Source organism: Cavia porcellus, unplaced genomic scaffold (genome assembly GCF_034190915.1).
Source record: "Cavia porcellus strain 051 isolate PalLab524CR breed Dunkin Hartley unplaced genomic scaffold, mCavPor4.1 scaffold_24, whole genome shotgun sequence".
NCBI lineage: Eukaryota > Metazoa > Chordata > Mammalia > Rodentia > Caviidae > Cavia > Cavia porcellus.
This window is the reverse complement of record NW_026947507.1, coordinates 28,436,558-28,464,045: the sequence shown is the minus strand read 5'-3', so window position 1 is coordinate 28,464,045 and position 27,488 is coordinate 28,436,558. Positions and strand designations below refer to the sequence as shown.

Below are 27,488 nucleotides of genomic sequence, written 5' to 3'. Positions count from 1 at the left end.
AGCAATTACCTGTGAAAAGCAAGGAGACGGAGAAAGGAGAGCAGGGCCTTGCATCACTGAGAATGTCAGCAACACACATATAATGTCCCAAAATGCCAAAATGCCACATTTGGTTTTGTGTCATAAATTCACCTGCTTCTTAATACACAAGCAAAAGCATCTTAAATATTATAAACTGACTACTGTATGAAGTGTTTTCAAGTTTAGCGATTCAATCAAAAGTTATAGAAAATATTGTGGCCATGAAAATCAAACCAAAACAAACCAAACAAACAAAAACAGATTTGCAACTTAGATTCAGCTTGTACACTAGAGTTGTTTATATTAAATATAAACACACTTTACACATCCACTTTGAGATGCCACCTAGTCACGATACAGTGATGAGCCAGATGATATAACCTGGTCTTCCAGGAAGTCATTGATCCACTTAATGACTATAACATTAAACATAAAACAATTTACATGGTAGGATAGCAAGTAAAAATAAACATATTTGTTTTCAGTGAAACTGTAAGATCCTTCTGTTTTTTTTAATTTTTATAAATTTATCACATATTATTTAGTTATAGAGCGTATTTTAAGAGAAGTTTTATAGTCACTGTAGAAGTAGGGGTTATGGAAAATTCCCAGACACCTTCTGGCCCCACACATGTAAAACCTGCTCCTCAATCAATGGCTTCCGCAGAGATACTTTTGTTACAGCAGAGGAACTTGCATGACACCATTATATAATCAAATTTTATGTGTTACATTAGGTTTCATTTTCTGTTGATACATTAAGGATTTTTGACATATGTGTTGTGATCTATAAGTACAGTTACAGTAGTAGTTTTACTGCCTAAAAGTCTTTTGTTCTCTTCATATTTGTTTTTGGTCTACCCACTCTATTAACTCCTAGAGAAGATCACAGAGTTGAAATGATACAGTATATAAAGCTTTTTCAGATTGGTTTCTTTTAACTATTTCTGTGCATTTAAAACTTTTCTATGTCTTTCATGACATTAATTTCATATCAGTTGAAAGGAAGTACTGAGTTAAATACAATCTGACCTCTATTAGGAGTAGAGTTGAAAAGTGATTGAGCTATTATACATATTCATTTTCAGTTATTTTTGGAAGTTTGCTATGTGTAGCTTCACACTAAGCATCACTAGCAAATAATGACTGACATACTAACAGATCTCTACAGTAATTTTTCTTTTTTATTATTGGAAATTGAACTCAAGACCTTGCACTTACCAGAAAGGTGTTTATGCCACCAAGTTATATCCCTGGCATGTAAAATAATTTTTATAGATTAAAGAAATTACTGATAGACGAATCATAATAGAGTAATATACCGTTTTCTTTGGTTTTCACATGGAAATAAACATCTTAGAAGGTTCAGTAATATGAAAGTTTAAAATTAATAGTTTCAAATTAATAAAATGATCAAATATGTAAGGATAGAAACAAAATATATTTTATACATTTCTTAAAAGTTTGTTTTCAAAGAACTATATAATTTATATGATTGTCAGAAGATTCAAAATTGAATTTTAAGATACTTATAAATAAAATAGTTACAATAGATATAAATTCCAAATTCTTGAGTAGTAACCTCTTCCAAAAATATATACAATATCTAAATGTTGAAACACTAATTCTTGAAGTCTGCAAATTCATATCAAAACATTGGTACCTTTTATTTACTAGTAATTGATCAGTAAAATAGCAGAAAGAAGTCAATGAGGAATTCAGAATTCAAATACAGAGTATACAATTTTTTTCATATACAGACAATATTTGGTTGGAGGAATGTCATACAGTTTGAGCTGGATGTATTTTGAAATCTTTTAGATAAAACATATTCATTAGCAGTCCAGAATTATTCTAAAACTTTGATTTTAAGTAGTGCATTACAACATGACTCTTCTATTTATTCAAAAATCATTTCAAGAGATTAGAATAAAGAGGCAGAGGTCTCTTAATTGTATCATGAATAGTACACGGGTACTTCTAAGTTCCAAGTACTAATTTTTTTTAAATAAAAAAAAAAACACATGTTCTTCTATTCTATGTCACATAGGAGGAAACGGGATTATAATTGTGGTTCAGAATACTTCAATGAGAAATAACTTCTTAGAATGTTTTCTACAGGAAGTTTTCATAAAGTCTGGAAATATTCTACTTGTATCATAGGTATGGTGAAAATTATTCCCAAGGAATGCAAATATGCCCCCAATCCAACTAAGAAAATAATTATATAAAACATTTGAGAATACACTACAAAATATAGAATATAAGTTACAAACACTTCATTTCTTCTATAGGAGAACATTCTAAATATGTTGAAATGTACATAAGAAGATTGGCTCCTTTGTTACTTGTATTTATCCCTTTAAATTTATTTTGTTTCTAAAATGATCCAACTAAAATATGACTAAAATTTTGCAATATTTCATAATAAAATAGCAAATGCAGTTCAAATTCTCTAATACAAGAGCTGAAGCCTCTAATACAAAAGTTGAAGCACCATTAACTTGCTTTGTTATCTTAATCACTACCAAGTTCAGTATTATCTATACAAAAAGAATGCATCTATTTTGAATGTTACTGTAATTCTCTATATAAAACATCAGATTATAGGAAGTGTTGGTTCAATAGTAGGGATATTTTTAACTTTAGGTTATTTCTTGCCTCTTATTACCCTTTCTCAGTGCTTGCTTCTGGTACTAGATGTGAAAAAATAAAGGTTATTTAAAAATCCCTAATTTTCACTGCTTTCAAAATCACAACTCTTTTGATATAAAATTCTGTACTATAAAACAGAATGACCAAAAAGCAAGATTTCAATAAATAGTGACTCTATCCTATGATTCTATGTTGTACAGTCTAAAGTGCAATCATATTCACACTGGTTAGAATAAGTTAGTTAGTTAACGAATAGCTAATAAAACACTTTGGTGATAGGGTAAACTGGAATACTAGAATAAATTAATGGACAACTGTAATGTACTCTAGCAGTTATGGAGAGTAACATGGCCATTCCTCAAACAGATTTACTATATGATCTGACATTTTTACTCTGGATATATGCCCAAATCAATTGTAAACAGGTATTAAACATGTTGGTATACACATATTCAAAGTAGAAATGTTCAAAATAGCAAAAAGGTGGCAGCTACTCAAGTGCTGATTGTTGGATAAATAGATAAAGAAAACATAATGTATAAATTCAAAACATGTCATCTAGTCTTGCAAAGAAAGGAATTCTCATTGAGATAAGATCAATGAGCCTTGAAGATATAATGCTAGATAAAATAAGCCAGTCACCAAAGGAAAAAATATTGTGTAGTTTCATTTATAAAATATACAGCAAAGTGAAATTCATGGAAAAACAAACAGAAGGGTGGTTATCAGAGACTTACAAGAAGGAAGATAAACAGAAATTGCTTTGAGACTAAAATTCTATACCCTCTATGTTAGTCCACATTTTGATCACTTGCGTGCTACCTGACACCCACAATTTACAGGAGACATTTATTTGGCTCCTAATTTTGGAGCATTTTTGGATCATGGCTAACTGGCTCCAAAGCAGAACGATCATGGCAGAAAGGCATAGTGAAGAAATGCGTGTCACTTATTGGTGGCAAGAAGCAGAGCACGGAAGCAACACACCAGAAGGAGGGGCCGAGGCAAGATCTCATAGCCAAAGTCACTCCCCTCTGTCCCACTCAGACATAGTCAGAATTGTGCTTTATTAATCCAAAGGATCTCACAAGTCTACCAACTTGACTGTGTAGGCTGTCACATTCCACCCCTTGTCAGCTTGACACATAAACACATCTCTTGCACACGGTCACATTTTTCTGGCTAACATGATAAAACTCTCTGCATGCAAACAAAAATGCACTAATTTCCTCCTCAAAGTTTTAGTGGGTTAGCATACTCAATATTGCAAGTTAACAGTTTCCTCTGAGATCCAAGGAGAATCTAAACACCTAAAAATTGAGAAAGCAAGTTATATATTATGAGTGTACAGTAGTACATAGTAAACATCACCATTCTAAAAAGGAAGGAAGAGTACAATAAAAAAAAAAAAATAATAGGACTAAAGCAAGACCAAAACCAAGCAGGAAAAACATTACGTCATAGAGCACTATTTCTAGCATCTGGACTGCAAATGAGAGCTGTGAGTTCTCTAGAGATTTGAATCCATCCCTGTGAGCTTGTTGTTGAAATGTCACATGGCCTATTGTATTGGGTTGATTCTGCTCACCACCCAAGACTTTTCTTAGCAGACATTTCACATTTCTGACATTCCCAACTTTCGTGTATCTCTGTTGCTTCTTGAGCTTCATTCTCACAGCTTCACCCATGCCTCTCCCAGGGATACATTTCCTGGCTTTTTAGACCTTCCTTTGAAATCTAGGTATAAGCCTGTGTGACTGCACAGCTCTTTAACCTGCAAACCAGTAAAAGCAGTACCACATGGACAGTGCAAAAGTCTGCCACAGGTTTTAGCAGCAGTCTTTTAGACTGTGGCTTTTGAGATCTCTGAGAACGTGGATGAATGAGCAGGGTGAAATGAATCCTGGGGATCCAACTGCCTAAGAGGCCCTTCCCAAACAGAGGCCTCACAGGCATTCTTCCCAAATGAAACATTTATACTTCTCTATCCTTGATCCTGCAATGGGTGAGATCTTGCTTATTCTTGAGATGGCCTCAAGATATTTTTTTTTGCCATTAAGTACTTGGTATAATTTTAATGGTGCTAATATCTTTGTCTTAACAATAAACTAGGTTAGTTTGGGGGTATGTAAATGGGTATGTAAAACAATGTAAATGGGAAAATGCCACTCAATAGTACACTTGGAGATGGTCAAAATGGTAAATTGGTTTGTTTTGTTCATCTTAATGCAATTCTTTAAAGTGCAAAAACCAGAAGCAATTCAAAACAAGGCACAATTACAAACTTATACTGAATGTCCAAACTGCATCAGACAAATTAAATCAAAATAAGGATCAAATTTAAACAAATGTACTTTTAAAATGAGTACAATAATTCTCACCTACGGCAAGAATGGAAATCTCCTCCTCAGCCATTAAAAGAATCTTATAAATATAGCTTTAATGCATTGATTTTTTTAATCTCGGTACTAATTATTAACTATGCTTGATAGCAAGATTTGAAATAAAAATGTAGTTTATTACATCAATAAAAATGTCTAAAGTACCAATCCCATCCTTTATAAATTTGATTCACAATTTAAAAAAGAGATAAATGCTTCATTTTGTTTTCTGCATACCTATGTAAACCACTTCTATATGGGCCAAAGGCAACGCTATTAATTTTGACTTTATCTTATGAATTAAAAACACAGATCTTTTTACCATCTTTATTATTCTTTGAAGGCAGTGGCAGTTGTAACACATGACAAAATCCAAGGGCTTTAGTTACTATGTTTTGCAGACTGGTACAAATCATAATAAAGAACATTACTGTCTAAAGAAACAAGAACTCAGAAAAAATCATTAAGTTCTCTTTTAGAAGCCCACATAATTCTTACCCACTAAATCTCTACAGAATAAAGGACCAAACCATGTTGTTTTCCAGATAGATTAGAACCTATTTGTAAGTTTACCTTAGGAATAAAGAAGGCTCCTATTCCCAAACCTACTAACATGGACAATAAAATCAATAGAGGATATAAATTAACATGATAATTAGCAGTTTAATCCCTAACAAGCAATGTGTTGATAGCATCTTAAATCAAGTCACGTGTGTTGAGCAAGTTATGTTCAATCAAGTAACAATTCAAATTCTACATTTTAAATGTATGAAAGCGCTTGTAAGAAATATGTTATCAATGTAATCATCTTTGCATACTTTTTTTACTGAACTTCAATCCCTAGGACACCAATTTCTCCATTACAAAAATGTCAAAAGGACCCAAGCTCTTAAACAAAGAAGCATTATGACACAACTATGCCTCTATTGTGAAGCATGGATCAGGCATAGCTATTGTTTTAGAATACCATCAATGAATGGCAACTAAGAGTACGGAAAACATGGCACTCATGAAAAACAAGTTAAAGCATAATTTCTACCTTGTCCAAGCTACATAATGTGTCTTCAGGTGGCCTTTATGCTTTAGTATGTAACTATGATTTAAGAAGGAGAAGGAAAATTCTGTGCACATTTCTTCAAACAGTAGCTTTTTGTTTTTTTTTCAATTTTGGAAATATTGCAATACTCTGAGCAGCTTTGTTCACTGAAGGGAACAAAAGCTTCAGATGAATTCTCAATTACTTCTGCTTTGTAGTAGAGGTTCATTTCAAAGGGATTTGCCAGGTTGCAACTGTTATATGGAAGACATTTTGCAAATGGATAGGAAAAATGGGGACCAGATTAAAAATGTTATCTTGAAAAGACAAAAGCAATGAAAAATATATGGCTAAGCATATGTCTGTCTTTTCATCTGTGGAATTTTCTTTTCATACCCTTCTCTCTCAATCCTTGCAGGAATGGCTCAAGGAGATATACGGTTAGTTGTTCACAATTGTTTCTCTGGCTAGATTTTCACAGCATGAGTTTAAGAATGATTTCCTCACCTACCTCTCCTTCATGTACTTCTGTTCAATTAAATGCAATCTAATGGATCAGTAGTAGTTTGGATTCCAGAGAGGTACTGATTTAGGAAGACAGGACATGAAGAAAGTACTGCAAAGAGACCAAAGGTTGCTCTTCTAAGTCACAGCTACATATCTTATCCCTAATTCCATAGCCTCAAACTGGCAATAACAGGGAGAATAAATTAATAGTGTGGGACTTTTTATCTAAAATACCTAGACCTATTTAAATCCAATGTTTAACTATTAATCTATTAATTATCATGAATTACCAGGTAGTTATCAAGTGGAGCAACCCCAAGTTTGTTTGGATGATAAATAAGGGATACAGAGAAACTGTATTTGGCTTCCTTACATCTAGCTCTCCTTAGTACACTTAGCTATCCACCATATGCAAGGAAAAATTAACTTCTGAATAAAAGTTTATGGATAGATCCAATATGTATTCAAAACAGATGCACTGAATAACTCTTAAGAGTCACTGATTAAAATTGCAGTGACTTTTCTGTTACATATCCTAATAAATCTGTGCCTCAAAATAAGCAAGATTAACAGTGAAGAGGAAAAAAAAGTGAAAATTTCTCTCTATCTGGGATGGAGTATTTATCCAAGGATTTATTCAATTAAAATCTTCATCAGATACCACTTTAAGTTTATTTATGTTTTATCCTTTGCCATAAGAAATACATGTTTAACCCTTATTCAAGAAGATGTATGCCCTTTTTAAAACTATTTTTCAGTTGGTTTCTGACTGTCAAGTCATGATTAACCACACTAATGAAGAGAAATAACAGGAGAGAAAAATCCAGTGTGGAAATTCGAAAGCAATTTATTTTTTGCATCAGTGTGCCTTTTTCATTTTGCAACAGGATTGTGATAAACAAAATCATTTCACTGAAATGTTTGAGATTAGTATACAATTATGATTATTATTTTAATTGTCTCCACAAATACTGAAAATGGGCGTGTTATTGATGCATAAAATCTTAAATCAAAATTAAAAATGTTTGCAGAGAGCTAAATGAGGTACATAGGAACAATTAATTGATTTTACTAAATTTGTTTGGAGATACTTGAGGAAGTTACTATTATATGAAAGTACAAGAAACATGTTAAGATTAACACTACAATTGTCAAGGGATTTATGGGAGGAAAAGAATTTTACTTACTTCCTAATGTGGTCTTCATATGTATAGCTTGCTTAATTCAAATCCAAAATTAAGTAGAAACATCCCAATTTTATTTTGTCTGTTTTTATATAACATTTTCACCTATCTTTACGAGGCATAAATATCCAACAATTTCCATGATCTGATTTTCTAAAAAATAATATGTTCACCCATAGAAATACATGTAATAGCTCTGTTTACAATGTTTGTCCAAGTAAGTATTTCATTTTTAAAGACTAATCTTTGAATGATTATGCCCAAAGTCACATATGAAACATGAAAATGCACTATGCAAATGCCACAGAGACCCTAGCAAGATCCATAACTAACTTGTACTAAAAATGTATTTTTAAATAGGGCTTTTTTTTTTTTTTTTTTTTTTTTGGTACTAGCATATGAGTATTAGTAGCATGTCATAGTAGTAGTTAGGAAGGGGGCTTTAGGTTTCTAATAGTATAAACCCAAATTTTGACTCTGTCATTTGGTTATTAAGACTATTGCCTGGTCAAAAACTTAAATTTCTTGGCACTGCAATTTCCTAACCTAACTCATAAGACCAGTGGGAAGATTAAACAAACATATTTATATTGATAGACAGATTAAATAGTGATTCAGTATTATAATTCTTCATAAATACTAGTTGTCATCACATGTTAAGCTTTTCCTTATATAATAAATATGATCTATTTATGAAATTAGTTTATAAATTTTTCAAAATTAAAAGCAACGAGTCATACTTGGCTATGGTATGTGCTTTTATAGTTATCTTGCCATTGATAAATGAGGTACGAGTTGGAATTCACAAACACAGAAAGTCAAGATCAAAGTATCTCTATTACCATTTGGATGCACTGATCATTGAAAATATAAGCATTAATATTCATTTCAAAAATAACTGAAATTTAAGGTTTATGATTCCATCATAAAAATTGATTTCCCAAAAAGTGCATAAACACATTATAGTCTGTATGTCATTGTGTTTTATTTCTTGTTTTTCTGTGTGTTGGCATTATTGATTGTCAAAATTAATTTTAGTGAAAATTAATTTTTAGAATCTATATGACCCTGTAAATTCTCATAACACCACACGAGAGGGTTTTGGAATGTGAGTGTGTCACAAGGTTTATAACTGGCTTGCAGAGGTGGAAGAAGTAGCTCCCTGGGAAAGTGGCCTGGAGAGTCATGTCTCCTTTCCCGGCTTCTCCCTTGACCCTCTGCTCCCTGCCCGCTTTGCCATGAGCAGCTCTCCTCCACCAGGTGCATCTACCTTCCACCCTGCCTTGGAGGTAAGAGATGATGCACTGAAACATTTGCAAACTGTGAGCCAAGATAAAGTTTGCTCATTTATTTATTGGTATCTGCTATTGTGTCCCAGCCACAAGAAAGTGATTAAGACACTCTGTTATAGAAATCCTTTTGTTTGTTTTAATAACTGAGAGACGAGTTGAAATTCAACACACTGTCGCACGTTACACACAGAAAGTAAAAATCAAAGTGACTTTATCATAACTGGATGTGCTTATTATGGCAAACTTAACTGCTAACATCCATTTCAGAGATAATGCTCAGTTTCAAGGTTTATATTTCATTATAAAAATTCATTTCCCAAGAAAGTATGTAAATACAACTCATTGTGTATGTCGTTATATTCTCCCATTCCTTCTCTTTTAGCATATTGGCATGTTTTATTTGTAACACATATCAAGACTAATTTTTAGCATTCTACTTTGTGTAGTCCAAAAATAAAAATATCCACCAATATTTAAAAGGCATGAAGTATGTAAGAAAGAAACTAATTAAAAGACATAATGGATGTGAATGACTGTTTCTCATTCTATATTGATATGGATGTTCAATACAGTCCATGTCTAGAACTGTGCAATTAGGTTTTCTCTCATGGAGTTTTGCTTTTCTGACACTGTCCCCAGTTAATAAGCAAAAGGACTTTAGTAACAGCAATAACTCTAAGCAATATTAATTAATAAAACTACCATTCATTCAACTCTCTAGACATTTTAATTTTTTTTTCTATTTGTAAAATGATACAAATTGAAGGTTGACTATCCCTCAAATATCCATGTTTGAAGCTTGGATCCCATTGGGGTAGGGTGCTATCGGGAGGTGATGGAAACTTAAAGAGGTGAGGCCTTTGGTCAGGTTGTTAAAGCACTGTGTTCATGCTCCCTGAGTTAACACTGAGACTCTAGTTCCTCTCCTTTCCCTTATTTGCTTCTTGGAGCATGATGCAAGCAGTATGCTCTTCCATGTGCCCTTATCATGGTATAATTACTTTCCCAGATGGCTAAAGCAAAGAAATCAGACAAACTAAGACAGAAATACCCCGAAGTATAGGCCAAAATAAATATTTTCTCTTCATAAGTTATTTACATCACGTATTGTGTTTAGTATCTGAAAACTGATTAATACATAACAAGTACCAATTCCTTGACTGCTGTCTTTGCAAGGGTATTATTTAGCCCATGTAAACCAGAATGTTCTTTTGTTTCAGACCTTAAAAGGAAGATTCATAAGCTCTAATATCAGGTAATGTAGTACACAAATCTCTTCATCCATACAGTTCTGATTGCATTGTTTGATGGTTCCATTTTCACTGTATATGTAGAAGATTTTCCAGAGCACCAAAGAGCCCTGCTTATCCTTCCAAAGACCAGATAACCAAAACTGCTAGCTGTGTGCACTGAGATGAGAGATCCTAAATCAACATAAAGTTTTTCTCAAGATTCTTGTTCAGACTTCAGTTGAGTGTAATTATCAGTATACTCTCAATGAAATCTTTTATGAACTGCAAAGGAGACTGAAAAGCTGTATTGAAATTTTGTAAAAATAAATTTATTTCCCAGAAAATGCACTTAAAAACTTAATGAAGCTCTTCGTATCAAGAAACAAAAATGTTTATAGCAAAGTTCAAAAGCCCAAACAAATAATATAAATCATGTATCTAAAAATAAAAGATTACATTATACCTTGATATAGTCATAATTAGGTCATTTCTATATTGTGCTTGAAATAAACATAATTACCTTATGATATTTCCATTCATATATATGCTTCGATTTTAATGCCAAACCCAACAATAACTGTAATTTTTAAAGTATACTGATTATACATTTAATGATTTGTAAAATAATTGAATTCTTACCTAAATCGAAGGGTTTTCCTGGACTCCACGTGCGGAAATAATCATCCTAGGGGGAAAAATAATGTGAATTGAGTGTAAATGAGTAATTTCAATGTAGGGATTTATATAAAATAGAGAATAATATATAAAACACAGAAGTTGTATACAAACCTCTACTTCCTTCAATGGCAAGCAGCAAATTATAAAAAAATAGAAAACAAATAAAAATAAAAAAAAGGAACAAGAAAGAAATAGTTATCAAAAGGAAAACACTGTTTATGAGTTACAAAAATATCTTTCAATGCTCATTTCCATTGCAATCAATAGCTTCCAAGACAATTTAACTATTTTTGGTTGTTATTATAATGTTATACTCTCAATTGCAATTCAATGCATAATTCAACATGCTGATAATTATCCTAAACTAATGTGCAATAAAGTAACTTACCACTTTCCAATTACATAATTTCATTTCCCACTCATAAAACAGTAAATGGAACCATTAATATAGCAAGGAATATATCAAGTGATTCTGCAGTAGCCCATAGAGTATATATGCAATTTATGCAAATCATTCACATTAATTGAATATCTAAGGAGTTCATCAAAAATGCAATTGGGAGCCTGAAAAAAAAATGCACACCTAATTAAATTCTTGCTAAAGCTGACATCTTTAATAAAAAACAATGTAATATATTTATACTACATTTAGTAACTATAATTGTAAAACCTACAATGGGAGGTATGTTTACTAGAAAAAACAAAGCCAAAAGTACTAAATCCATTTTATTTACTGTCTTAACTTCACCAAAAGCATTGAAAAAGTACTTTATACTTGGCAAAATAAGACTTCATAGATAAAATTAGCATTCTGTGTTCAATGAGCACATGTAGGTAGATAGAAAGGAAACAATTCTTGCTCCTTGCATTTATTCACTCAAGTCATTTGGTGTTAAAGATATAGAATGTGAAAAATCCACAAGACAAGGCACAAATTCTTTGTAGAGTATGTGTTTGCTAATGTATCTGGTAATGTTTATAGTGTATAACCAAGAAAATCTAACACACATTTTAATTATTAAAATAAACACAACTCTATATTTCTGTAAAAAGTTTAAATTATTTTTCCAAATGTTTCACTGATCATGACTATTTACCATGAGCTTATGTACTGTCAGTGGTCAACTTTAAATGAGTGAAATGATGAAAGAGAAAAAAGAAAAATTTAAAAACCTACAAAGAAAAAACATCGATAAAGAAGACCTGGTTATCAGCCTTGTAATATAACAGCCTTATAAGTTCAGATAGCATCACAGAGACGGAGAAAATTGATAATTCATTTTCATAGGTACTGAACTAAACTATCCAGGATTAGATCAAGGGAGGATAATGTCACTGGGTAATTAAATAAAAATTGATCACTTAATCCCTTTCTAAATCAATTTTGTCATGATAAAAATTTTGGAAAACCAAGCTTTCAAAATATATCACACAACCAAGAATCTCAAATTTGAGCTGAAGACTATAACATACTCATTCAATCTCTTCTTTCAATTTTTTGACTTACGTCTAGCTCTTTAGGGATGATGATTAGCCTTATTCTACCCATAGTGATGATTTGGACAGCTATATTTTTAAGTTTCCCCTTTAAAGTGTAACAGAATGTGAACACGAGGGCATGAACAATGGATTTGAAGTCATTCAATCTTGAATTTTAAATCTGGTTTCCTAGCCGCATCCTTTTAGAAGAGGTGATGACCTGAAACTCAGATCTTTATAAATAAAGCTGGAAAAATAACATCTACTTATTTGGAGGGTTCCTAAAGGAATAAATCATAAAGTATATAAAATACTAGCATAATCTCTGCTCAGAGGTAGTGCTAGCATTTAATAACTACTCTGAAGAGCTGACGGTCACCTTGCTAATGATTTAGGGAAGCAAAACTGGACAAGCTCACATTACTGCTGACAAAGTCCTTTAGGTATTTACATTTCTGGAAAACAGCCTTGGACTCTTCCATTGTATATATGTATTGAAACAAGCATATGATGGGAAAATCTAACCTTGACTGCATTTAATTAACTTCCTTCAGAATAACATCATTAAATTTGGTTAGTTTGGGACCACAGCTATACAAAAATCTATAATCACAGTGGCAAGCTGGATGCTGATTCTTTTGTTCATATCAAGGGCAACATTCAAGTCTGGCTATTGTGTGGAAAAGCAAAGTAGTTAGCTTTCTAGGCTATTTTTAGACATAGTCTTTCTGTTCTCACATCACTGGACTTTTTTTTTAATTGTTTCACTTCATTAAATCTTAGGAATTTTGCCAGGATGAAAAATAAAAGTATTTTTGCTTAAGCGTTCATTCAGACACAAAATTTCCTTTGTTTCAAAATCTTTGTGTGAATATTGGTTATTCTCAGACTTCAAGTAGGTCCAAAGTAAGCCGGCCAGGGCTTTAGAAAACAACTCCAAGAAATGGTTTCACATGGAGAATTTAGGTTTAGACAACTCTAGGCACAACCTTAGTTATTCAGCAGGCACATTTCAATTTCTTTCACTTAGGTTTGAAATCATATTCTAGTACATCAAAGAGGCAGTAAAAAATTTAACATGTTTTCTATCACACTTTTGTCAATTTCTTACACTTAAAGAAATAACAATTGTAGGTTTCTTACCAAATAGATAGCAAAACAAAATTTGACATGTGTATTGCATTACTGAAAATATCTTTCTCCTTATATTTTTATTGTTGTTTTCTTCAAGTTTCAAAGTAAACATATATGTAATACAGAGAATAGCAAATTGCCCTGTAGTATTATGATATCATAGAACACACAAATGCTTGATGCATTGAAGGTAGGAAGACTACTGTGTGATTAAGGACAGCATCATATGTTGTTACTAGTGTGATTCTCCTCCAAAGTGTAATGTGTCAGCAGACAGTGCTGAATGTCCATGATGTCACATACTTGAGAAACACTGAAGGTGAGTTATTAGAAAATATAAAAACAAAAATGAATCAAAATGTTCTACAACAGAAAAATTCTACCAATAACAGAATTTCTTCTCAAATGTTTTATAATACTAAGAGTTATTACATATTCAATTTTCTATGCAGGTTTTTCAGGTAACACTTTATTAAGTATACTTTACAATTTTGCAATTATTTTCACAAAACATTTAATAGTTAAAGGTACAGTTTGGTAACAATTTACCATGATTTAGGTTTATGCCTGTACATATCTGCGCTCTTGTATTTTTATAGTATTTGACTATAGTAAAAATGATAAATAAATATGTGAATAAATTTCTTTTTTATAATGATACAGTGTAAGTCTAAGAAGGAAATTAGAGGGTAGAAACACTACATTTACAATAGAGGTAATATTTTCCCATTACTACATTCAGTCGTAAACAGTTTTGTTTAAGTGAAATGGATCAAAAGAAGGTTCTATCCAAAACTCAATGTTTAGCATTTTGTGTTCAGTTATTACATCTACACTAATAAATTCTCTGACTGTCTGGTTGAATACCGTAGCATGGAAACAGATCGGAATGGTTTAAGAATCCTCCTAGACCTTAAATAATCAGTTGGGATTGGTGGAATCTTGATCTCCAAGAACTCCACACAGTCCCAGAGCTGAGCACAAAAAGGGAATACTCAAATATCATATCAGGCATTATTAAGTGATGCAAGCTGTTCCTTTGGCTACAAAGAACTATGCTGGCAATAAAATCTTACTAAGGAAAAAAAAATTTTTAAGAAAAACGCTTTAACTATTATAATGACCATGTGGTTTAGCAAGGCTTCCTCCTTAAATCTCAATTTGTAAATGAGGAAAGTAGTGACTTATTTCATGCCTAGGGACTGGCAGAGACTAGTCTCAAACCCAAATAACCCACTTATTTATTCTCTTATTCATCTTTCTGTTTCAATTTTATATTATAAACTTCCAAATGTAAGTAGCAACTTACTATGCAAAATAATTTAGGAATTCTAAAGTAAATTAATATTGCTAATTCATCATGCTAAAACATACTATCTGTTATATTGCAAGTCCAAGAGAAATGCTATAAATTGAAGATAAGATAGTATGTCTAGCTCTAGGCCTATGTACACAAAATAGCTCTGTATAATATTCTGTATAATATTTATGAGTAACTGAATGAGTCTATAATCATTAGGAAGATTTGTTTTCTGAATGTATTCTGTTTTGACAGTTATGTTTTACTCTTCGCTTCTCCAAATTGAGAAAATGCAAAAACAAAAAACAAAACCTCAATGTCCTCTAGCATTTATAAGAACTTATGTGCACCAATCTTATGTAAAGGTTAAAGGTGTTGCCAATATAAAAGTAATACATCTGCAAATGCCCAAATTACATTTTAAAGCATACAACTAAACCTCCTTGTTTTTTCTACAAAATGTCCCAGTTCAAAACTTTTGAAACTATTAATGACTTTTCAAAGCTTCCACAAAATTATTTTGTCAGTATAATTTTCTGAGGAACAACCTACATCCCTTAATAGAACCTAATTGATGCTTCCTGCTGAGCTTTCTTTGAACATTCCAAGATTTAATTATCTGGAATAAACTGTTCCTCTTGAAAAGAAATACTGTTACTTGGTTTTATTCCATGTCTACGGACATTTACATTCCCAATCCAATAGAAATAGCAAAAATTTTTATAGACTAAATGCACTAAGAAAATAAATGTCCGTGGAGCATGGTGTAAAAGGACCGCTTCCTTAGTTTTTATCAGTGATTAGATGCCAAGAACACATAAGGAAGAAAAAAACAAACGTAATAGCCAATTTCTGTGTGAATGTGTGATTAATATTGTCAGTCAATTGAATCTTGTAAGCAGTTTAGAATGTCGTTAATTACAGTCCAGTGGAAAGCGCATTCAATATCAAACACTTTTAAGCAAAATTAAATGGGATTTTATGGTGCTGGAAGCTGCAATGTGTTCTGCAGTGCTGCGCTACTTCATACATTAGCATACTTGTTTATGGATTTAGTGTTACGCTATTTAAAATATACTCTAATATGGGTATTAAATTACATCAGAACTGTGTTTACCAGAGTCAGGTAGGGAGGCCGTATGGGCTATAAAGATAAAAGTACTTAGACGCTTAGAAAAGCAGCGAGTAGAGTTTAAAAATTCTCTTTGATGATGGTGGCATGAGTATGTTCTATCTGGGGAGAGCTGGGAATCTCTCACCAACTTTTGCAAAATATTTAGATGACAAATTTACCTTTTTACAGATGTTTGATTATCTATCATTTTTCCAGACTTGACTATCTTGCACAGCTCAACCTTAAAAATGACTATGTTTGTTCTTAATTACCAACTGCTTACTCCCTAAGACTTTTTATATTCTAAAGTAATGGGGGAGGTGGTTCCCACGTGTATTGGCCGATCTAGTGACCCATATTCAGTTGGACTATTGACTGAAAAAGTGAGACAGTCTGGAGTTAAGGTGACATTGGAATTTCACCTCCAAATAGCATTCTAATATGTCTAAGAATTGATTATTTTAATAAATCAACATGCTTTTTATTTTACAAATGTCTTCTAAGCTTATGTAGTCAGTAATTACTAAAAAGGATAATAATAATTGTAGTAACATTAAGACCTTTCACACTGGGAATGAGTCTTTCTCCTAACTCCATCTCAAAGGAATATGTAAAGGACAAAGGATAATTTAAGATGACAGGTCATTTTAGCAAAGGAGAGCCCTAAATGTGATGTCTAAATAGAGTCTAAAAATCCATAAAGTAGCTTGAGGAGATTAGGTTAAGGGAAAATTTTTGAAAAGTAAATGAAAGGGTGAAATTTATCGTCTATCATGTAATTTTGCCTCAAGTTTTGAGAATAAAGCCATTGCTCCTACCTTTAGCTACCTGACCCTGAAACACAGACCACAGTGCTTTACCTTACTGCAGGGGGTGGGCAGAAATGTACAACTTGGAAGTTATAGAAACTCCTAAGGATCACTGTGTTCTATGTCACTTCCTTATTCCTTAAAGAGGGCTTCCTTTTTTTTTTTAGGCAAATATTTCTTTGGAGCCTGTCCATTGAGTCCCTGTTGGTGCTGTTATAAATGGCTCTTGAGTCACTATCACAAAGCAAATCAATTAGAAACAGTAGAGATAGGGATAAAAGTTCTACAATGTCACTGAAAAACAACCACATGCTTTGCTTTGTTCAACTGAAAAACTGTATTGAATCATATTCACAAGACTTCCTGGATCTTATTATATGGAACATGTAAATACAGCAAGCAACCTTTGTAAAACTGTCAGCAAGTATAAATTTTCTGCAGTTTTACTGTTGAATAAAACCAAATATTGAAAAAATCAGCTCTCTCTTGTTCACAATTTCAAAGGCTCAGTTAATCATTCACTTATTCTTTCATTTACTTTCATATTTAGCCATGTAACTGTGGTTTTATATACTAACATATGCATAACATGAAAATAATACTAATTAACAATTATAAATTTATTCAATATGAAAAAATGGAAAATAAAACAAAGCCAAGTGCAGGAAAATTCTTTACCAACATGATGAAGTTATGTTCATTTCTTTTCCTCTGGAGAATTTGAAAAGAAATGTATACCAAACTAAAGATATGATAGAAATAGCCTCTAAATGACTTTGGGAATGAATGTGGGCTTTCAAACTCCAAGGGGTAAATACACAAAAACAACGACTACTACAAAGCTAAAAGGAAAAAAAAAAAAAAAAGATATGTGGAGAATGGACAAAACAGTGGGCAAAGAGCAAGAGCAGAATTAAGTCTTACTAAAAGAAAGAAGAAAAATGAAAACTGATCTGCTCTTGTCCAAGATTCCAAATGGACTCCCGTTGCCTTCCTCATGTCAAACTACAATGTAGGCTTTCTTCTCATAAACTCCTTATGCACATCTCTTATAATTATGTCTTTCCTCATATTTCATGTCTAGTGCATAGGATTTATGAGTCGATTTCTATCCTAAAAACTAAAAGTTAAACACACATGTCATTTAGCTAGTAACTGACTTTAAATACTTTAATGTGAAAAGACTATGAGTAATATAGCTTTTGTATAAACCCTAAATGTAGCTAACATTCAAGAAACAATTACTAGAAATCCTATAAATGAGAATCAATATTCTATGGATAGTTTCAGAGTCACTGGATATGCTAATATGTGAATCTAGATTAGTCAACATATAAATACTTGGTACATAGTCCTATAGTTGGATAGAAGAAGCAGGAGCCAAGAACCCATGTTAGGTCTGTCTAGATTTGGATTATCCCTTCTGAAAGCTGGCTAATACAATTAGATCAGCTAGTCTTAACTTTGCATCAGAGTTCCAAAACAAACAAACAAACAAACAAACAAAAAACTGTATTCAACAGCCAGTTGCCTATTTTACAAAGAAAGTTTTATTAAAATACAAGTACTCTGTGAACATTCTATCTATGGCTTCTTTGGGGAAATTTAACAGCAGAGTTGCATAGCTTTCTCAGAGACCATATGGTCCAAAAAGCCTGGAACATTTGCTCTCTAACCCTTTACCGAAAGTTTTCTAAACCTTGCCTTACGTCACTGCATTCTACTGGAAGTTCTACAGTAACTGAAGACTGAGAAAATGCAACGATTTTGAAATACACAGCAGCAAGCTACTTAAATATTTTTATTTGTTTACTAAAAGGGATCTACAGTATCCACCAGTGTATGGTCAGTTCTTAACAAGAATAAATGCAATCCTAGAGGAGTACCAGGCCAGATTTTCTCCTACAGAGACAAACACTGAGATATCCAGGTACAGAATTGTCCCACCACTTTTGTAATTGTCCCACCATAACACAAAGCAAAGCACCACATTTTGAGACTCTTTAAAATTAGCCAACCAAGACCCAGGTGTGTACCATGGACTTTATCACCTGTTACAGATATATCCGATAGTTACTAGTGCCATGTATTCTCTTAGGTTACAAGGGAAAACTAAGCCAAGTTGTTCAATTATTAGGCTTTCTAGCTGAGACTGGATGAAGTCATTTCATTTCCAAGTATTTCTATCAATAACACAGCAAGAGTACAACCTGGTTTCTGTATCCAGATGGTTAATCTCTGTGTAGTACATTTTACCCTCTGGTTAGCCCTTCATTTAAGGTTCATTTTAGACTTACATTCAAGGCAGGCTTAGCTTAGAACTTTTGCAAATAGTAAAAATGTCTAACTAAAATGCTCTGGGATAACAGAGTTTATAGTTCAGCATGAGTAATGTGAAATTCATTAATAAATTTATTAATTTCATATGGATAGCATCAAAGGAGGGCTATAAAAATTTGCACAAGTTATTAGTTTACTGTGTTCATGGTTCCTGAAAAGCACTTATATTACCAAGAGATCAGAAATTAGTTTCTTTAGATGCAAAGCATTTACACATAAACTGTTATATTTTTCAGCTAAGATCACTAAAGAATGGCACATTTCCTTAGTAGGTTACCTAGCAGTTTTCACCATTATGAAATATTGAATAGAAAGTACACCTGTTATTTAAGTTTAGAACATGTATGGAAAACAAATCTTTAGTTTATAATATTTTACAATAATTGAAACTTATGAAGATTACCAAATAGTATGGCTTTGAAAGTATGTGTTTTAATACTCTTTGACAGCAACACTTGATCAGGTATATCACTTTTGGTTTCTGTATTGAAATTGTAAAACAACAAATTTTAATGATCTACATCTTCTGGAAATTGTAATTTTAAGATTTCAAACGCATAATGGTATTGGTTCTATCATACACAATAAATCATATTTTTCCTCCCTGTTTTCTATTTCAGTTTCTTTGCCTTATTTTCCTCATTTTTACCGCTCTCTGTTTCCTATGTTTTCCTTTGTGAATAGGCCTATTATTAGTACTTAATGTCCTGCACAACCCTAGGGCTAATACACTGATGTCAACAGAGGAAGACAGAACCTGTGTAGTCCAGAAGGATTATCCTGACAGCTTCCTCTGCAAAGACTTTCACGTCTAGCTGGGTGTGTAGCTGAAAATGTTATAGTGATAAGTATTTCTGCCTTTGGTCTAAAAATGGTCCTGAATTTCTGAGTCTGAGTCATGATGCATCTTAAAGGTGCATATCTGTTTTCAGTATCCTTCGTCTAAATACATCTCTGCACACCTGGACTCTTTGGGGAAGTCCACAATGAAAGCAAATATACACAGTGCCTTTATGATTAGAATTAAGCAAGGAGTTATAATTTTAGAACTTTTAGCTTACAATACTAAGTTAATTGATATTATGAGATACATATACACCAAAATGAGAATATTCACATATAGGAGCCTATAATATAAAAAATACCTTGTAGGTTAAAAAAAAATAAGCTCTGAAAATTCACTTTGATTGTTAAGACTTTACTAGCTGAAGACTCCATTTTCTTCCCTTCCCCCATACCTGCTTTTTTTCAGGGGCATGCAAGGTGATGGGTTCACTTGACAGCAAGCTCCTGTGAGCCAACCACATGACACGGTTAGCAGTGACCTCAATAAAATTTCTATCGTCCTCTAGTGCAAGCAAGAAAAATGTCAGGGTTAAAGTGAGTAATAACCCAAGTTGCTTCTTTCCTGATCTGATTGTTGAATCTGGGAAAAAAATGTATTGTTAAGGCATGATGGGAATATGAGCCACAAGAAAAAATGAGAATGAGAAAGGGATCAACAGATGTTTCCATTTCTTATTAAATTGTTATCAAATAGGACAGGAGCTGAAAATCACCCCGAAAAGTCAGGTGGCTGCTTAAAAGGAAAAGTTAAATTTACTCCAGAACTTCTGTCTTTGGTGTTAATGTCCTTTCCCTGAGCATTTTCAAGAAATCACAGATAAAGTGATTTCTAAAAACTGTCCTAAATTAATAGTGATTTAAATCAACTCAACTCTGAAATTGATATATGTGGTACTCTGTCATTTGCCAAAATACATTGTAGTCAACTTGGAAGATTAGGGGTAAAGATTAAATTATAAAATGTATGTAAAATTTCTATTATAATGTCTGGCACAGAAGAGGAGTCTTTAACTTCCTTGATGTTGGCAGTGATGATAAAGTTATCACCAGATGAAGAGATAGATACACCATAATTAAGACCTCTCAGAATTTACATTGAGGTTAAATTCAATAAAAGCAAGAGAATTTTTTCCAGACTTTCATAGAAAATCATATTATCTTGATTAGAATGTTGAAAATGTAGATTTATGCTATTTTCAATGCAAAAATATTTATTTTAGTGGAAGAGAAACAATTATATGGTGAAAATGGAATGTGCAAGGAATCTGGTAGCATGACAGAGAAGGTCACAGTGAAAACAGACTGATGCTATTTACATGTTGTAGAAACAGACTGGAGTTTCCTACTGTGGCTGCTGGACTTCTGTGATGCCTTCCTTCAGAATTTCCATTGAAGGAAGTATTTTCCAGTTTTAAAAGGTCTCGTACAAATGGCAATCACTTTGGCAAGATATGCTCATACTAGCTTAAATAGAACATATATATATATATATATATATATATATATATATATATATATTTTAATTTTTATACCAGAATACAAAATACATCGCATTAAATGACACTAATATACATATCAAAAGAGCATGTTAGGCGCCCAATTATAAACCTCGCTGTTAGTGAAAACAAACTTCTGGAATTAAATGACTTTAGTAAAAGTACACAATACTTGCCCTACTTGCATGAAGAAGGAAATTTTCTCTTGAAACTTTCTTTTTTGTGTTTTTTCCACTAACACAGATGGGTAATTACTGTCTTTATCTTATTTTCTCCTCTTTCAATAGATATATTTTGTGTTATAGAATAATTTATTTTAGCCAGGGATTTAGCTCAGTGGCATAAGCACATGTCAAGTGCCAGGTTGTGAGCTTGAACCCTTATACCAAAAAATAAATAAATAAATAAATAAACAAATAAATAAAATTATTTTATATTAAAGTAGCAAAATCAACACTTAGGTCATAGATATTAGTATTTTCAGAAAAGTCGATGGGAAACAATATAGTTTTCCCTTACATTTCATCTGAATAAATTTATTTCAGGCCTTGCTTTGTTACTCCAAAACCAGCAATATTATCAATCATCTTTTAGTTTCAATTAATAAAACTCAGCTACTGAAGCAAGACATACTGCTGTGATTTGAAAATTCCCCCATGAACTTGTTTTGGAATTTAACTGCCATCATGATTTTAAGAGGTGAAATCTTTAAGAGACGTTTAAGTTATAAGAGTGTCAGTATCATGAACATATTCACACCAGGAGAGAGAATGGAGGTGGTCAGAAGGGCAGCGGCTTGCTTATGAAAGTGAACTCTTTCCTTCATGTAGCCTCTTTCTCCTATCGTTTCTACCTGAAAGGCACTCCTCGTCTTTCTGCCATGTTAGATGACACGACTAAAATGCTCTCACCAAATGCAGATCTTAGACTTCTGACACAACAGAACCATGAGACACAAAAACATCTATGTTACCAGAGGTGAGGAATGGTAGACACACTCCAATCTCTGGGGATCAATAACTCAAACATCATAGACAATAAAAGGGAAGGATGCCAATAATTGAGGTTCACAATGATTTCATTTTGGACACCTTTTTAAGTGCAAAATGGACAAAACAACAGCTGGCTTTGAAATCAGATTGCTCCGCAAAGAATTCTAAATTCTGCCAAGTGTGATAAGCTCTGTGACTTGCAGAGATTCACCTGAAAATTTCTGATTTGTTATGTTTACAACTGTTCATTGGAAATAACAATAATGTTTATTTCACAGACTTTTATGGGTACCTGAAGAAATGCTTGCAAGAATAAAATACTGATTCTGTATTACGTGGAAATATTCACATTCCACTTTGTATTAGTTCCTACTATGCTACAGAAACTCACTACATTGAATGCAAAGCATGCTAGGGTCTGCAAATAGGTCTCATTATTTTTATAGTTTGTATGTTCCTAGAAAAATCACATACGAAAGATAATTGACTAAAATATTTGATCCTTGATTTCTGAATGATAACAAATACAAACATATTCAAGTATGACTTATTTCACTAGCCTTGCCAGAAAAAGAAAAAAAAAAAAAGTCAGGGTAACCTGCCCATCAACCACAGAATGCATTAGATAGATATGGTATTATCATATAATGGAAAGCTACCAAGTTATAAAGTACAATAATCTCAAAATTCTTGTAGGTAAATGGATGCAGCTGGAGATCATGCTGGTGAGTGAAATGGTTTGGACTCAAACAGGCAAACACTGGATTATCTCCCTAGCATAAAAAACAGAAGGAGTTAGCGGGATCCAAAAAGCACAATAGATATTAAGTGAGAAAGGAGGACTAAAAAGGGAAAGTGATAACCACTGTTAATTTCCTATTATCTTGCTTTGAATTCTTGTATTGTTAGGTTTCGTTTTATTCTGTCTTGTTTTGTTAGGGTTAGGGTTAGGTTTTACTTTGTCTGATAGTATGCACAGCTTTTTTGGAGATAACAAGATACATTATGGTAACCACTGTTGATTTCCTATTATCTTGTTTTGAAGTTTTTTAAGGCTTTCATTCTTTTGTTTTGATTAGTTTTATTCTGTTTTGTTTTGTTTGATTTTATTATGCATGATGGTATGGACGGATATTTTGAAGAAAACAAGACATTATGGTAGCCGTTGTTGATATTCTATCATTTTGTTTTTAAGTCCTATGATGTTTTTATTCTTTTGTCTTAATTGGTTTTGTTTTATTTGATTTGATTTGATTATGTACGATAGTATGGACAGCTATCTTGAAGAAAACAAGATACATTATAGTAGCCATTGTTCATTTCCTATCATCATGTTTTGAAGTCCTGTAATGCTTTCATTCTTTTTTTTTTGATTGTTTTTATTCTGATTTGTTTCATTTAATTGTATAGTTTGTGAAGATATGGACAGCTATTTTGAAGAAAATGAGAGACATTATGGTAGCCATTCACTATTTCCTGTTGTCTTGTTTTGAAGTCCTGTATTGCTTGCATTGTTGTGTTCTCATTTGCTTTATTTTATTTTGTTTTATTCTCTTTAAAATATAAAACAACAAATCAATAAGTCAATAAATAAATATAAATAGACAATTAGCCCAGGTTACAAAACTTGTGAATTTCAGGGCCAGAGTTTGAATTCTGGTGAAGATCACCAGTTTCTCCTTTTCTAACTATTGCATATGGTATAATATCTTAAAACATGCATCATTACCACTCTAAAAATTTTCAATGTGATTATCAAGTATCTGTAATAAAAATATTCAAGTTACAGTAAGCACCACTAACAGAATATATATATATATATATATATATATATATATATATATATATACATACATATTGCTGAGGCACAGAGCATACTTCACCCACAAATCTTATCTGTTTATTTTTTGCCTATGTGCTTAAGCAAATCTTACTATATTTCACCACATCATAAAGCTAAGAAATGACTCACAATCATTTAGAACTGCTGAGTGGTGAGCACATGCCATTTGATATAACTTCTGCACTAAGTCATCCAAAGATGCTGACTTTATTTCAAGTTAACATATGTAAAATAAACACCATTACTAACATAAAAGATAATTTATTTTCTCATATTTCATACATATATATATATATATATATATATGAAGTTAAAAGGGACTATATCTTGACTTTTAATTAGCATATTATACTAAATAAATTCAGTGAGGTGAAAATAGGTTTCTTTTTATTGCTATTTCTGGTGTAACAAGGAAGAACTGGGGCTAAATGAGCAAAATTTGATAACATGTGTGACCGATACAGCAGAACTGAGTGAACATATGAAAGTATCATTTATGGTACTAGAAAGAATATCTTAGAAGCAAAAAGGAAAGATTATTCTTTTCTTAATTTTCCCTGAGGATATCATATAATTAGGACCATAATGGATTGAAAGGAGAAAATTAACCCAAAACAGATGGTTTAAGGCATTAATATAATTTAGCTTACAATAGAATGGCCGAGAGGAATTGTTATATATAAATGTGTTATTATATGAACCTCCAAGCCTAACCCTCAGTGGGTTATATTAAGGTGGTCTTGAGGTAAATTGGAACATTTGAATTTCTTGTAAGTTTTAAGAAATTGCTAGTACTCCTAGCAGAGACTACACTGACATTCATCACCTTAGGGTTTAGAGCTGAGTCTTATGAACCATGATGACAAGACCACCAGGATTAACTAAACTTGCTTTTAACAAATGTGGAGGAAGTACAGGGTGTCTTACAAATGAGACTACTGAAAAAGTATTTTTTCAATAAATCACTTGTGTTTTTAAAGCCAATTCAAATATTATAACCATTTACATTTTAAAAATTCATTTCGTAGTAGCTGTTACCTATGTTTGTATATAAATCATATCTTTACACCTCTTATAATTGCCATAAGTAGATTGTAAATATTTTACTTTTGGTTATTCATAAACATTTTCATACACTAAAGAACCAATCTTCTTTGTAGTATGTATGTATTAATGTGTGTGCGTATATATATATATATATATATATGAACTGAATGTATTGTTTTCAGTAAAACATACAACATTTATATACTGCACCTCTACTTAGTTATGAGAGACTAGTGTTATGGAAATGAAAAAAATGGGAAATCATTCCCATGTATAACATAATAACAAATAATCCAAATATATATTTAATATCTGAGATAGTAAAACTGGTAAAGAGAGCCAAAAAGCAAAGAAAAAACACAAAAGGAATAAGTGTGTATGTCCAGGCGTGGATGTCTAAGCAAAACGCCCAAGACCTCATGACTTAATTCTTTACATGTTAACTTAATTTTCCATTTTCTCCCGCACTAAAAAAAATCAAGTATTTTTGTTTGTTTTATAATTCTTTTAACTCTTATACTGATATGGATATTTTATAAAAATTCTCTTTTGTGTTTGGCTATCTTTAAAAGTTTACATGCCTCTAAAAGAAAGTCAAAAATCGAGCTCTTTACATTTTCAGTGCAAAATACTGTACACTCATGCAGTACAATTGAGACTAAACTACAAATTATACTTTATAACATAAAATAAGTTTCAATGAAAGTCAGATTTGAGTTATCATTTACTCACATCATCCTCACCCTTTTAGGTGCTCAGAGCTGAAGACTGTCAAGTGTTCATGGTGAAGACAGAACAGTTCCAGCATTTGAAGAAGTTCTACATATGTCTTCAGACTAGATTTCCCTCTCATGGGGCTGGTAAGCCCTAAGAAACTTTCTGATCTGATAGCTTTGTGTTTTCCAAATGTTGTATACATTGAATACACTGAGAAGATCTAGTTGTTCAACTCTAGCTTCTTTCTTTTAGCATAATATTCGAAGATGTATTCACTTCTTTTTATGTGCCATTAATCTTTTTATTGACAACTAACATTCCTTTGTATAGATGTATCACAAGGTGTGCTGAAGAACATTAGGATCACTGAAGACCAGGGACAGATTATGAGGATAACTTCTATATGAGCTATACCAGGATCAGAGCACACATAAATGTTGTATTCCTCTTGAATTAATATATAGGTATCAGTTACGGTTCCACTAACTCCTCCTCCTCATGTTTTAATGTTATTTTTCCTTTCAATACTATTTTTCTTGGTCATTCTAATAATGTGCATTGGTACTTACACTTTTAATTTGTGTTTACATAAAAAATGACTAATGATGTTAGTCAATTTTTATGTGCTTATGTTACTAAATTGATGTCTCCTTTTTTTCGGTAAAGTCTCTAGATATTTCATCATGCAATAGTTTTAACCTCTGAAGCACAAGAAATATGTATAGATATGTTCAAAATTTTGTTCTGTTACTTTCCATGCCTGTGTTTAAAACCTAAAAATAACCACTACTAGTAAATATTACACTGCTATAACAAATAATACAGATCTAAATAATAGAAAAACTTAAAGTAATACTAAAACTATACATGAAAAATTAAGTGGTAGTAACTGTAAAGCTTTAAAAACTAACCAAACACAGTCAATTCTAATTACACAAAATACATAAAAATTACTGTAAATGTTGCCAAATAATAATTGACTATGTCAAGTAAAAACATTTTTCCTAACATTTTGCAATAAACAACCATGAAGTTTTCCCTTAAGAATGGCCTTAGGAGTTTTTTACATCCTTGTGGGCTAAAATACCAATTAAAAATAATATTCCATTACATTAAAAGTTTGGGATGTTTAAATACTTATATTTTATGACAAAATAGTATATTATTAATGAACTGATTGAAATCATAATCAAATACTGAAGTACTATTTGAAAATCAAATGTCAAATACTTATAGAATTAGAGATTTGGAAGATTGACATGTAATTATGCCACTAAAATTATCCATTATATAACAAGGTTATTTATATTCACTTTCAGAATTTCATGTCTTCATTTGTAAATGGTGATAGTGTCTACCATAGAGTTTTAAAAAAATGTAAGTCT

At 32.1% G+C, this 27,488-nt stretch overlaps 1 protein-coding gene across 3 annotated transcripts in view; it reads right to left on the bottom strand.

Annotated features, from left to right (window-relative positions):
• Spock3 (SPARC (osteonectin), cwcv and kazal like domains proteoglycan 3) overlaps window positions 1–27,488 on the bottom strand; it is a 370,986-nt gene that overhangs the window by 225,637 nt on the left and 117,861 nt on the right. For all 3 annotated transcript variants that reach the window (XM_063234792.1, XM_063234791.1, XM_063234793.1), the window contains exon 3: window positions 10,948–10,993. In XM_063234792.1, the coding sequence (XP_063090862.1) occupies window positions 10,948–10,993 (46 nt within the window). The remainder of the gene's footprint in view (window positions 1–10,947; window positions 10,994–27,488) is intronic.